At 33.2% G+C, this 15,393-nt stretch overlaps 1 protein-coding gene across 3 annotated transcripts in view; it reads right to left on the reverse strand.

Annotated features, from left to right (window-relative positions):
- Window positions 1-15,393, reverse strand: part of KSR2 (kinase suppressor of ras 2) — a 2,556,886-nt gene that overhangs the window by 811,288 nt on the left and 1,730,205 nt on the right. The window contains exon 10 of one of the 3 annotated variants that reach the window (XM_044068293.1): window positions 1,554-1,607. The exons of the other annotated variants lie outside the window; for them this stretch is intronic. Within the exon in view, the coding sequence (XP_043924228.1) occupies window positions 1,554-1,607 (54 nt within the window). The remainder of the gene's footprint in view (window positions 1-1,553; window positions 1,608-15,393) is intronic. 3 annotated transcript variants of the gene reach the window in all.

Genomic DNA, 15,393 nt, shown 5'->3' on the forward strand with positions numbered 1-15,393 from the left:
TCTATGAAATCTGTTGAAGTTTTTTTTCAATCCACTACAGCCAGTCACACAGCTCTGCGGCAACTCCTCTTTAATGATGCTGTTTTTCACTAAACTTCATGTATGTTATTTTAACGTATGTAAAAAGCATGCAATTCAATGCAATGTTGTCAGTACTGAGCAGATGTATCGATAATCATAACAACAGCCTACCTTACGAAAAATCAGTGAAATCCTACTGTCAGACATGATGCTAATTGTTCCACCTTTCCAACCTACGTTTAATCTCAGGTCACTACATGACCTCTGATATTACCCTCTATGTATCTATCAACACCAACCAGCTAAGGTGAGCTGAAATACATATTTTTAGATTCTGGTAACATTTTGCTTTTATGACTTCAATTGTAAAGCATTTCCAGAGATCTTCCTTGCATTCTGTGTAGAAGAATTGCTTTAGATTTTCTAAAGTAGGTGTCACTTTGGTTTGGCATATTTACATCCCACTTTTTGGATTTATTATTGATATCTATGGTAGTTCAAAATGTGTCATATCCTAATTCACCCCCCTCCCCAACAGGTGACGCATAAACAGGAAAGGACATTTTAGAATCAGTACAAATTCCGTGGAAGATCAAAGTGATAACGTTTTACATAACTTGGTACTCCGGTTTGCTTCATATTAATCAATGAACAGATCAAATGCAAATTATGAGGCATAAATTCATAATTAACCACAAATTATCACAAACATTACTTCACAGACAAATGCATATGTTTGTTATTATGAGAAATACTTATATATTATTTTAACCACTGTCTGACTAAGATGAACTATTACTTGTAGCTCTGATAAAGATGAAAGCTGATATATTACTCTGCATGTGTACTACAATAAAATGAGTTTGGCAATGTCAGCTATGAAATTATGTATACCATATTTAATCAATATAGGAAAAAGATGAAAACTGATGTGTTTAATCTGTTATATATACTAAAATAATATGAGTTTGGCAATGGAAGATATGTTATTATGTATACCTTTTGTAATAACTAAATAATTTACTGGCAAGTATCAATACAGCTACTGAATTTAATGTATTAGTCAAATTGCTTGCATCTATTAATGTATACATTAACTTGTAACTGTCAAGTCCAACAAGAAAAAAAAGAAATGCGTAATATATTGTGCCTTTACTAGCAATTCTAGTACATTCTTTCTACCCTTTCATGGAATTAGGTCTGTATTGGAATTCCTGACAAAGACACATTCATTCTGTCATCACTGAAGGTTTCTTCTGTATTTTCTAATTTTTTTTCATGCTTTTGCAATGTCTGCAAATGGTTGGTCACAATCATCATGCGCATTTTGTTAACAAAAAATTAATACAAATAAAAACTGAAACATGCCACAATGCCAGTATCAGATAAAACGTTTGAAACCATGTGATAAACCAAAATGCAAAGCCCTCTATGAGGGCTGATGTGATATGATGATACATGAGTTTGGGAACTGTGTGACAGTGGTAACCCCTTAGCCTTAATGGGTGCTATTATAATACAGAATAACTTACTTCTTCTCCTTCCAGCTGCATAAAACTGATCTTGCATAACATTTCTCTAACAAGCTGCAATATAAAAAAATATCAAATGTTCTACTTTTTCATTGCTTCTGTCATAGTGGAAATAAGAATAAAAATAGCAAATTTCACATAACTGTAGCTGTACTCCAAAATGCAGGTGGTTATCAATTGAATGTAAGACATACTACTGCAAAATCATGCTGCGTGTGTTACAAGATTAACACAGGTTGAAAGCAACCTCATTAGCAAAACATTCTAAGAGCAGAGCTCCTTTCCAGCTGAGAGTAATTTCTGTTGCTTGTGATTAGAACATTACTTCATGATTCTTTGATTACTTTCCCAAACAAGTTGTTGTTTGAATATTCTTACTGTTCTTGATTCACTTTTTTTCTCTTTTAAACATCACTCTTTTTACATCATTCACAATAAGCTAACAAAATATAAGCAAACAACTCAAACTTCCTCTAACCATCTGTGATACTTCTCACAGATGGTTTAATAGTTTCCATTGGGAAAAGAAATACTAAAATTCTCCTTCTGAGAAATGTGATAATGACAACATTCACTAAATGAACAATGAAATCTGGCAACACACCAAAGTTGTTTTGTTTTTTAACTCCCTCATGGCACTTAGAAATCAGGCTTGAGTATGAGTTAATGCAGTTATGTGAGACTCCTCTGAGCAGACAGATTACATCAACTAATAATATATGCAAAGCATGGTAAGACACAAACTGGACTTCTGCTTTTGTTAGGATGGGTGCATGAACGCTTGGGGTTGCATAACTAGCGGTCACCACTTCTTCTACTATCTGTATCCAGAAATGTTAACCAGATCTTTGAATGCTTGACCTATAAAATTTAATTCTGGCCATCAGTCACTGAAGTATGTTCCAAAAATAACTTGGGATTCATTCCCTATAGTGTGACATAACCTCTTGAATAGCATAATAAAATCTATTAACTTCTGTGATGGATGCTGAGAAGTAATCTACTTAACAAAAGTACAGCTGCTGCAAACTGCATCATATGTGTTGACCCCGTACAGACATAACACATTACTACAAGTGAACAAGCCACATGTCAGTTACCTGAAATGTCTCTATCCACAAAGGCATCTTGTCCAGTTAACTAAAATGCACATGTCCACATCAGGCACCTTGTCCATCTACATGAAATGCATAAGTCCATAACAGCAGACACCTTGTGCAGGTACTTGAAATTTGCTTGTCCACCACAGTTACTGTGTCCATCTAACTGAACTGCACTTGTCCACAACAAACACCTTTCTCAGTTGCCAGAAATGTACCTGCCCAAAAGAGATGCACACAGAATGACAGTTTATAACTTGTCTATTAACCTAGGCAGGGCAGTCTTTTTCAGTTACTGCCTCATCAGTCTTCAGAACTGAGAGGTAGTTATATTTGGTCCCCAGTGCTTCCATCTGACTTTGTTACCTCTGTAAGCCAGTCTCCATGCTGCTGACTCCAGTTGTCAGTTTATTGGTAGTACTCACCCTTCCCTCAATGTCTTGTGCTGCAAATACCTTGTCCTGACTGAATGAAAAGCTGCAGTCTAGTTTTTATGTACTATTTGTTGGTCAGGGTATCAGAATGACCCTAAAGGGACTATTTTAATCACAGCCCAACAGAACAGCAATATCACAGAAGACAGCAAAGATGCAAACATAAAATATAAAATCCAAGTTGCTAAACCTTCAAGTTCACATTAAACTGTAAAGTTAAGATTTTTTTTATTTCCTTGTGTGAACTTATCAGCATAATAAACAACGGGGAGACCTAAAGTCTATGAAAAATTGAATCGCAACATTCAGTATGGACACATGACTCCACAAAGGGTATGTCTTGACCGTAGTTTTGCGAATGATTTTGAAGTACAGGAAATGAAGGTGCAGCCAAGTCTGCAAATGTACCCACCAGGGGAGTGAAGGTTAGATCTTTGTTCTTTACAGACAGTGACACTCTATTAGTCTCAAGTGAATTATCTCTAGCATACATTAAAGATATTCTGTGCAGTCAGTAGGCTAATGGGATGAAAATCAGCACTTCTACAAGTCATGTTTCTGTCTTAGAAAACAAGTCAATTTATCTCTCTCCCTCTCTCTCTCTCTCTCTCTCTCTCTCCCTCCCTCTGCAGGTGAAGGAAAGAAGAGAAATTCAAGTTCTTTCTAACTGGAAGATGTAAATATCTTGTGCACAAATGAGGGCAGAGAGGGTTAGAAGACTGACCCTCACATGGATGCAGCAGAAGCAATACTTGCAGGCACTGGACTGGAGTGCGAACTATGCAAAAGGACAAAGCTGTCAGTTGACAGTCTAGGACCCCATCCTCACCAATGTTCACAAGCTTTGAGTTATGACAGAGCACATGAGATGAAAGTTATAAGCATTAGAAACTAGGTCCTTTAGGCTCACTCTCCACAAGTGACTGAGCCTGAGGTGCTTACCAAATCTGAAATATCTTGAAATAGAGACATTGCTCCTCTAAAATAAAAGGTTTCAGTAAAGGTAGTTTGAGCACCTTGAAAAAAATGCCCCTAGGGTATTGCCCATAGGAGATTCCCAGGTATGGTCCAAGGGGGTGAGGCTTTATAGCAAGTCCCAGAAATGAAGGAGGGATTATACATGTTATCTTGCCTGAGAATATCTGGATTTTCCACAAAATGAGCTGAAGACTAACACAGATTGCAATCAGTATTACCACCATCAGTACAAGTAGGAGCTACAAGTAAATATAAGAAATAGAGATATCAAACCTGGCAGGAAGAGATATATTAAGCAGACAATGCACAGATATGACTTTTACAGATACACATATACAACATTTATGGATACAGCTCAAAATATCTAAAGCTTAACTGACTGAAAAGTTTTTGTGGTCTTGAAAAAGAATGAATGACACACAATATTGAAAAGGCATTTGGATGATAGGATGACTGATTCTTATTTTTGTAGTATTTGTAAGTAGGAGTGTGCATGAACAGGGATGTTTGACTGAAAGTGTTATAGTGGCTAGTGTGCATGGTCAGCGTTAGCATACCTGTGCAAGGTGGTACAGGGGGATGGTTTTGTAGTTGGGGTGTATCATATACAGACTTTTTGATGAACAGAATTATTAGATATTTTGTGATTCAATATTATGAGTTTTCAGTGTTTTGTGGTTTTTTAATATTTTGGGCTTTATTATTTTGAGTTTAGATACTTCCCAATATATATATATATATATATATATATATATATATATATATATATATATATATATATATTATAGAATCTATGTCAATTAAACGAACACTTGAAATGTCGAACTACATGTGGTTGAGACCATATGATCGACATTTCAAGTGTTCGCAGATTTACTTTAACGGCGCCGTATGGTGCAGAATGGCAGAATTTCCTTTTTCTGCACCGAAATGCAGTCTTCTTGGAGTTGGTATATTTAAGTAGGGGGGTGTGGGGGTTTGCCCCCTGCTTGCACAATTAAAGTATGTTTTTTTTTTTTTTTTTTTTAATGGTATATTCAAATATCGGTCATATGGTTTCGATCATAAGGTATTCGACATTTTGAATGTTTGAATATATAACATAGACTCATATAGCAATAACCCATGCCTGGGTGTGGGTAATGCTAAATTTACCCACGGTTGGCGTGGTTTGGTCGCCCGAGGGACCAAACAAAGCCAACCGTGGGTAAATTTAGCATTACCCACACCCAGAAGTGGGTTATTGCTATTATACCATGACATTAAGAAAAGAAACTGTTACTTTTCTTAAATAATGGCATAGTATAATGCCTGTTTACTGCCCTTCCGCAGATGTCTGGCATCCGTGGCAGTTCTGATGTACTGCGCGCCTGCGCAGTACATCAGAGCTGTGGGCAAAAGCAACGGAGAAAGCAAGATTTCCGTTGCTTTTTTTTAGTGTCTCGCTATGTTAAATGAGTTTAACATAGCGAGACAGTTTTAAAATAAGCAACGGACATCTCCGTTGCTTATTTTAAAACTGTCTCGCTATGTTAAACACATTTAACATAGCGAGACACTAAAAAAAAGCAACGGAGATCTTGCTTTCTCCGTTGCTTTTTTTAAAAACACTGTCTTGCTATGTTAAATGGGTTTAACATAGCGAGACAGCTTTAAAATAAGCAACGGAGATCTCCGTTGCTTTTTTTAAAAACACTGTCTTGCTATGTTAAACCCTTTTAACATAGCGAGACAGTGTTTTAAAAAACCGAGTTATACTAATGGAAAAAAGTCCGGGCGACAGGACCTTTTTCCATTAGTATATCTCGATTTACAACGGGCACGCTGGCCAATCAGCGTGCACGTTTTGGGGGGGTCATGGTATAATTATTATTTATATATATATATATATATATATATATATATATATATATATATATACACACACACACATACATATAACCAGGTCCTCCACTACTATTACTCTCTCACCCATTTCACTATCCATCTATCTATCTTCCTCCACTACTGTCACACTCTTACTCATTTCACAATCCACCTCTCACATTATCCACACAAAAATCCTCCTCTATTCTTTTCTACACTCTAACACATTGCCATCTTAAATACTCGTAGTCATCAATCACTTCTTCCTTCCTTATACTTCATACAACACTATGACCCATTTAAGATTGCTAAATGTCTTTCTCATATAGATAAGTAATATTAACTTGCTGTAGCTAATAGTAGTTTTACTCCAATTTTTGACTTAGTTGTTTGTTGTATCAATTTTACTGTTGTATTAATGTCAATTTTACTGTATGTTGTACTTATGTCTCCTTGGAGCTTTTCTGCCCAGGCCTCCAGTGAAAACAGGCTCATTCTGGCCCAGTGGACACTCCTGGTAAGCAAATGTAAAATAAAAAAAAATAAAAAAAAAAATATATATATATATATATATATATATATATATATATATATATATTTATTTTTTTTGCAGGACTCCTCTCCGAATATCTAAATATATTTAAAAATTGCACAACCTTACTTTACTGAGTTATAACCTTTCTTATTTCATTGCTTACTTTTTGACTAAAAAGTGATTAAAATTATTTACAATTCGTGTTTCCAATTAACTCAAGGGGGTCTGATTCCAAAAGACTTCCTCTCTGTTTAAGTGCCCACTTACACTGACAGCAAGACTTTTACAATCTGGCACCCACTGTAAAGATGTTTATAGATAGGTCTTACAAAGAAGTAAATCACAATGAGCAATTTTTAGGAATCTGGTCCCTGCTTGTTGACATGCCTTACTCTGACCTGAGTCACTTATGCTGAGAGCAGTCTTTAGGAATCTGGTCACAGGTGTAAGCCAGCTTGTTGTTAAGCTTACTCTGACCCGAGTCACTTAACTCTGAAATCAGCCTTTTGGAATCTGGCCCAAAAAAATCAAACAAATGAAAAAAAGAGCCAGCACAAATCCTGTTCTGAAAATAAGTGTATTTAAAAGATACACATTATATTGGCAATGAAAAAAAACTGCACATTGGCAATGAAAACAAACTGCACAAACCGGTTTCAGCTTAACAGTTTGGGTGGTCCAAAGAAATCAAGCCCAGGTATTCTGGTTTAGAAAAAGGATGGTTGATGAATGTCAAAGAGTACAATTACGGGGCGTGGACAAGATGAGCAATGAGTAACAGCACTTTCTCTCTGCTCTGCCTTTACAGAAAATTTATGACAGGATTTTTTTAATTTATCTATCCTAATTTTTTTTTTTTACATAATTGGATTCTACTAATCATCCTTTAGGATAGTATATAAAAATTTTGGCAACTTTTTTATTTTTTCCTGTCAAAAAGTACTAGAGAAAATATTTGTACTTCAGACTACAGAATGAGCTACTCCAAATCTACACTTCAAGAAACAACTATTAAGAAGGAACTTCAGTCACTATTATCTAATATACAAGAACTGACAGCAAATATCGATAGAATGGATAACTTCAAAGAAAATTAGATACTAAAGCAATAAAATGGTTCCAATCCTACATAATGAATAGGCAGCAGGCAGTGCTTTGGGATAACAACATATCCATCCTACTAACCATTACCCTAGGAGTCCCTCAGGGCTCCATTCTAGGGCCTCTCCTATTCTCAGCATTCATTAATGACCTACACTTGACAATTCCTCAAGCCACCTGTATACAATATGCAGATGATTCCACCTTAATATGCTCTGCGACCACAACATCTGAACTACAGACCCTAACCCAAAATATACTCTGCACAGTCGAAACTTGGTTTCTAGAATGCTGTCTCCTCCTGAACCCCACCAAAAAAAAAAACTCTTGCTCTTCACCCCTACTCGCAAGTCCTCTCCGATTGACTTCACAATCATATCTAATAATGGCACTCTCATATCTCCCGATCAAGCTACCAAACTACTAGGAATAATAATAGACAAAAATCTTAACTTTAATACTCACATAAACAATACAATAAAAATAGTGAATCGAAAACTAGGATCTCTCTTTAGGATCAGACCCTTCCTCACTCCTTTGGCTCTTACCTCTACACTCCTTTATGCCTCACCCATTTATACTAATCTACCAAAAAACAACATTAACAAACTAGCAAATTCCTATAACATCATTGCTAGATTTGCCACTGGCTCACTTTATAGAACCCACCATTGTCAAAATCTAAAGCAGCTAGGCTGGCTAGAACTACAATACCAACTTCAATTTTTTCAACTTACCATTGCCTATAAGATTCTGTATCAACCTTCTAACACACCAGTACTCACTAACCTTATTACCCCCTACAACAATCTCAAAACACTGCGCTCATTGAATAAACTACTTGTTTGTACTACTAAAGCAAACAATATGGCAGATGACTCCCTTTTCTCTAATACAACAGGAAAGAACTGGAACAAACTTCCCTGTGAACTTCTATCATTGTCCTCAACAACTCTTTTGAAACACAAACTGAAACCATATCTTAGAACACACTGGCTCTTCCCCTGCTCAAACTCTGATTAACCTAGTAGTCTCAACTACCATTAGGACTCCCCGCTACTTTCCTAATACTAATTTCAAATCTCTTCTAACCAATCCTCTCAGATCTCTTTTTATATCAAGCTCATGTAGAAAATCATATACTTTTTGCTGAATGCTTACTAACTTTGTCATTAGGTCAGACTTTTTGTTGTGTTTCACAAATATAATGACTCTAATGAGTTTATTTTGTAACAACTTAATTTTGTAATTACTTTTTAGTAATGTATTAAAATATTACTTTATTCCTTTAGCATTTTATGTAGTGGAGCTTTTCTCCTCGGGCCTCTACTGAAAATGGACATGTATCCAGTTAGACTAGCCCGGTCAACAAATGTAAAATAAATAAAAAAAATAAAATAAAATAAAAATGTTCCCAACAAATGGAAATGTTACACGAAGACCTTAAGGAACAAAAGAGACAGATTACTGGATTAGAGACTTCACTAAATTATATGGACACTAGAATTTAAGAAGATGAGCATAATATAGACTTTCTCTTAAAACAAAATACTCTTTTACAAACAAAAATTGATGATCTAGAGGTATTTTGGGAACTATGATAGATGAGAAAATGAGGGTCTTTGTTTCAAGAGAAATTATTTTCTTTAATTGTTTGCCGTTTTATTTCCCTGTCTCTCTGTAAAGAGAGACTCTTCACTGATATTGTTGCCATAATGTTACATTAATGATTGTTTCCCATCTTTTGCTCAGCTGCTGGAATGTGATGCTATTTGTGGTAAAAGGCATATGAAAGGTTGTTGTTTTGTCCCTTTCAGTGACCTGATATGTTTTGAGTAATTGATTACATATTTATCTTTAAAAATGTGAATATATGGGTGTATTGATAAGTGAACGGCTCCTATTAGATAATTGTTGAGGTATTCCCCGATTATGGTATTATGGAGAGGCTTTAATTTCTTTTTCTTTCTTTTTTTTTTTTTCTTTTTCCCTTTTTGTTGTTGGTTGTGGAGGATTTTGTATGAATTGATATGTTCGTGGTGGTCTAATGGTTTGCTGGGTTTGGGACATATGGTCTGTTGGTTCTTTAATGTTTTATATTGCCTCTCTCCCTCCCTTTTTGCCTTTTTTACTGTTCGTTTTTATGTTTCCCGGTCATACCACGAGGTAATCAACAGCTTTCTTAGAGAAAAGCTGTAAATGTTTTCCCTCCCCAATCTCATGCATCTGAACTGCTGAATAACCCTGATATGTGCTCGCACTGCGGCTGCTACATTTGAAAGCAGGAAAAAAGTCTCGCTCCCAAGGAGACATTTACAGACTGAAGCTGTGCTGAGAAGCTTGCAAAGCTGCATAATAGCTAGAAAAGACTATCTCTAATGCCATCTACAGGTCAAATGAAAAACTGCAGCTAAGGAACCTGTATAATATGACTGCTATATTTAAATATTTGTGAGTATTTTATAAAAAAAAATCACTTTTGACACATTTAAACCCTTACATTTTATACACTTGTTTTCATAATGTTATTGAATTTAAGTAACGCTTCTATTAATTGGTATAACAAGCATATAGCATATATAGCAATATCATTAAAATGGAGGGTTTAGTGTCGACTGATATGTTCATGTTGGTCTAGTGGACTGCTGGGTATGAGAGGTAGAGTTTGTTGGTTTTGCAGTATTTTATAGTAGCTTTTTTCCTCCCATTGCCTTTTTATTTTGTCTAGTTTTATGTTTCCTGGTTCTGCCACGAGGTAATCAACAGCTAAGGGAAAAGCTGCAAATGTTTTCCCTCCTTAATCTCGTGCATCTGAACTGCTGAACATCTCTGGTATCTGATCATACTGCGGCTGCCTCAACTGAAAGCAAGAAAAGACTGTTGTTTCCACGGAAACGTTTACAGACTAAACTCTATGCTGAAAATCTTCACAGGGCTGGATAATAGCTTCAAGAAATGGTCTCTACTGCCATCTAGAGGTCAAAATGAAGAACTGCAGCTAAGTAACCTGTATAATATAACTTATATTAAAGCATTTGTGAGTGTTTATAAACAGATCACTTTTGATACATTTATATCATTATGTTTTTACACTTGTATTTATAGTCTTATTATATTTAAGTTAAGCTTCTTTAGATTGGTATAACAAAAATATAGCATATAACAATTAAATTATAAAAAATAAAATAAAAAAATAATAAATCTTTACGAGTCCTAAGCAGAATTTATTATTCTTCTGCAAGATATAAAAACCAGAAATGAGAAAAATTCTAGTACAGATAGAAGATAAACAAATAATTATAGAAACATATTATATTCTGTATGAATCTAGCTTACTGCATACAGTATTGTCTCAGATGCAGATTTTTGCCATATTATCTAATATGTTGATATACTCTGACAAACACAGAAGCTGTTTCAGATTAGTAAATGTCTTAAAAAAGATAGGGAATACATTCCTTTCTAGAAAATACTGAGGACTTATATTACAGTGGGGAACTATAATGCAATATTTTCTATACTCTTGTTTTCAGATACATGGAAACGGGGGAATAGTGTCATTAGCTATTGGCGCAATAAATAAATAAAGAGACGGGATTAGTCTACATATTGATCATTATAACAATTCATTACATATGAATTAGTTATGACATTTGTATTATATGTATAATATATGATTGGTCTTTATGATATTTTGAATTCAATCTGAAAAAGTTAAATAGGAAACAGTTACATTTGACATATTTTAATTTGTTTCTTGAATAAGTACATACAATTGTAATGGGTGTATTTTAATTCATAATTGTTTTTTTAATCACATATACTACTTTATATTGTTAAATTATGCAGCAACATATATATTTAGATGGCGAGAAGATGAGTGTTGTTACTAGCTTGATGGTCAGTTTGGGTGACAGATGTCATTCAAATTTAGAGTTTTTAACTCCAGGGGCATTTTTGAAAGAGTCTATGTTAATAGTACATGTTGTACATTTCTGTTAATAGTTATTATGATGTTCACCAAGTCTTACAAAATTGAAGTTGATGTAAACATACTTCATTGGACAAAAGTTTCATATGTTTCATCTGTAAATTATAATTGTGTTCCTAACAGTCAATTTCTATTGACTTATAAAATATGGGAAAATAGGAGAGTTATTCAACAACAGATACTCAGAACATTAATGTTTCATGACATCATTAAAGTGTATATCATTAAACATCAATGGATTAAATAATCCTAGTAAGAGAAGATCTTTGAATAAATATCTTAAAGTGCATAATTCTCACTTAATATTTCTCCAAGAAACTCATTTACTAACTGAAGATATCACAAATTAGGAATCCAAATGTTACAAACTTTTGATTAGCTCAGAACATATACAAAAAAAGGGGGGGTGGCCATACTATGGAAAAATACATTACCTATGCCTAAAATAATTGACACTTACAAAGATAACAAAGGGATGTTATCTTCAGTTGTTATAGAATTTAATAAGAAAATGTTGACAGTAATAAATATGTACTGGATTCTTGGCATTGGACCTGCAACAGTGAATCAACATATAGAGCATATAGTTCAGTTTTCTAAGGGTAGTATTATTCTTGTTCGGGATTTTAATTGTATTTCTGACATAAAAGACTCTAGTACCAATGGTAAAAGGAAAATTCCAACTATAGCTAAATTATTGAATGAATTTTCAGATTCATACATGATGAAAGATATTAATAACTTTACAGATCCCAAGTCACTGTTCTATACATTTTACTCACATAGACAAAATTCATATTCAAGAATAGATAGGGTATTAATTTCCAATAACGTAACTGATTTCTTATTAAACTCAAAAGTGATTTCATGTCCCCTTTCTGACCATAATTCCATAACATCGATTTTATACTAAACTCCACATTTAATGTTCAAATTAAAAGGATACCAGCCTACATAATTAAACTGAAAGATTTCATTGATTTATTTACTACAGAAGTACAACATTTTATTGAACTTAATAGTAAATAGGGAACTTCTGAAGTATACATTTGGGATGCTCTAAAAGCTTACCTATATGGTAAAATTATTGAATGGTATAAAAAGAAAATTTTGTGGGATAAATATCTTCAAGATATATAAACAAAGTTAGATGCTTTAAGACTTGATGCTTCAAAAAACTCAGATAATAAAGAATAAATAATTTTAACAATAAATATATGGAAACTTTAAACCAGAAAGTCATGATAAATCTTGAAAAATACAAACTTATAACTTTTTCTATAAATCCTAGATCTATGAATATACTAACAAGACCAAAATATTAAATAAACTTAATCATATTAAAGAAATCTATTCTCCAACAAAAAAACAGTATCTGATCTACCAAATATATTAAGAGAGTTTAGAGAATTTTTTTAAAGTTAAACCAACCCAATGATAGGATTAATAGTACAAAAGATATTCAATATTTTATAAATAATAATATAAAGAAAAGACGATCAGAAACACAAATAAAATTAATAGAGAAACAAATATCCTTTAAAGAAGTAAAAGATCAAATCACTAAACTTACGCAAAATAAAGCTCCTGGTAGCGATGGTATCATTTCTGAAATTTACATGGTATTGCCTGCCAAAGCATTAACTCTGCTATATACAGAATTCAATATAGCTCAAAATAATAACATTATACCCCCTCTTAGAAGTACACATTTATTTCTCCCATACTAAAGTCTGATAAAAACCCTGTAAAATGTGCTTCATATAGGCCCATTTCATTACTAAACACGGACTATAAAATGTTCATGTCTATTTATGCTGATAGACTCAAAACATTTTTACCATCCCTGGTAGATATGGATCAAACCGGTTTTATAATTAATAGAACTTCTTATGATAACATCAAAAGAACAATAACTTTAACTGAATCAGTAAAAGCCTTAAAGAATAACTTGTCTAGTTAGTTTAGATGCTAACTGTGCCTTTGACTCAGTTAATTAGGACTTTTTATCTTACTGAAGGACTTAAACTTTTTAATAACTTTATTAATCTTATAACTCAATTATATAATGAAAGTCAAGCCTACATAAAAATAGGTACAAATATATCCCAGAACATACCCACTGTAAAAGCAGCCAGACAAGGTTGCCCTTTATCTCCACTTTTATTCACATTAATTATGGAACCCTGGGCTAACTTAATAAGGGATAACAATAATATACAAGGTTATAGGTTAAAATTTAATGAAACATCAAAAATCCAAATGTTGTATTCATCACTCTTGGTGGTACTAACCCCACCTTACAAGAATTGTTTAAAAATATAGACATATTTCAAAAAAGTTCTGGTCTTAACTTTAATAACTCTAAAACACAAATTTTCCTAACTGGCTCCAAAAGTTATAATATACAAGACCAATATAAAAAATACATACCTCAATCTCAACAAATAACATATTTAGGTATAATTATAGCAACTAATATTAAAAACATGTTACACCTTAATTATAGTAAAAGTATAACAATTATAGAGACTCTAATAAGCAAGTGGAACAAGATTCTATTTACAATGGATGAAAAACTTTTCATTACAAAGATGATCATGCTTACAAAGATCTTATACATAATACAGTCTATTTCTATTCCTCCTACGGGCTCTTATATTAAAACATTTAACACACTGATTAAAAACTTTTTGTGGCATCCGATAAACCTTAGAATTGCACTGTTCTATCATATGTATATCCGGGAAAATGGAGGTATATCTTTACCAAATCTAGAACTTTATTCAATTTCATCAGTTATTAAGACAATTGTTTATCTTATAAATGGAGAGTATTTTGCAAAACTAAAAGAAATTATGTTAAATTTATCCCAAAATACCAAAAATAAAGATTATAACCATCTATCACAGTTAATAAATAATTCATTTATATGAAATTTGAGATAGTACTTTTCCAGTTATTCCACTCAAATGTTTAAATCTACTTATGTAACTTTAATTCTAAAGGCCTTTAATAAGTATATATTTAGGTTTAGAATCTTTGAGAATTGGTTGTTCCTCATCTTTCCTATTGCCTATACCCAAGGGATAATTCTCACTGCAGATCATTCTAAAATGTTGCTATTTAAACAAAAACAATTAATGTTTTGGCATCAAATGCTAAATAAAATGAGACAAAAATCTAGTAATGCTCTTATAGATGAATATAACCTTAACACCTAACTTTGGTCAGATTTGTAATAGTTCAGAAAATATATTCTAGATAAACTAATTTTAATCCCCTCAAATGCTAAGAATTCAATACCTAAACTTATTCAATATTTGATTTTATATACTTATAGTACTTTACCAGTTAAACATAGTATATCATATATGTATAGAGCAATTAAACAAGATCTAGATGTATGTTCAGACAATTATTGGAATTCATCTTCTGAAATCAATAGTTTTATTCCCTCATAAAATGACATAGTTAATTTCCTTCAGTCAGCCAGCAAAACCACTTCCTCCATTAAATGGAGAATCTTCACATGGAGATTTTTGCATAAATCTTTTATCACACCTCAGAAAATGAGTAAGATAACTAAACAAGATACTGTTTGCTGGAGATGTAACGCAGTAACAAACGCTTATTGGAACCATATATTTTATGACTGTGTACTATTAAAGAACTTATGGGATGAAGTTAACACTTTTTTACAGGCAATTTTCACAGACAATTTTATGCTTACAAAATCACTTGTATTATTCAATACACCTGTCCCAGACTGTATAAATAAGAAATATTCTTTGCTCTGGCCTATACTGTCCATTGCCAGGAAAACAATTACAAG

This window comes from Protopterus annectens, chromosome 4.part0 (assembly GCF_019279795.1).
Source record: "Protopterus annectens isolate FY-2018-M chromosome 4.part0, PAN1.0, whole genome shotgun sequence".
In the NCBI taxonomy this organism is placed as follows: domain Eukaryota; kingdom Metazoa; phylum Chordata; order Ceratodontiformes; family Protopteridae; genus Protopterus; species Protopterus annectens.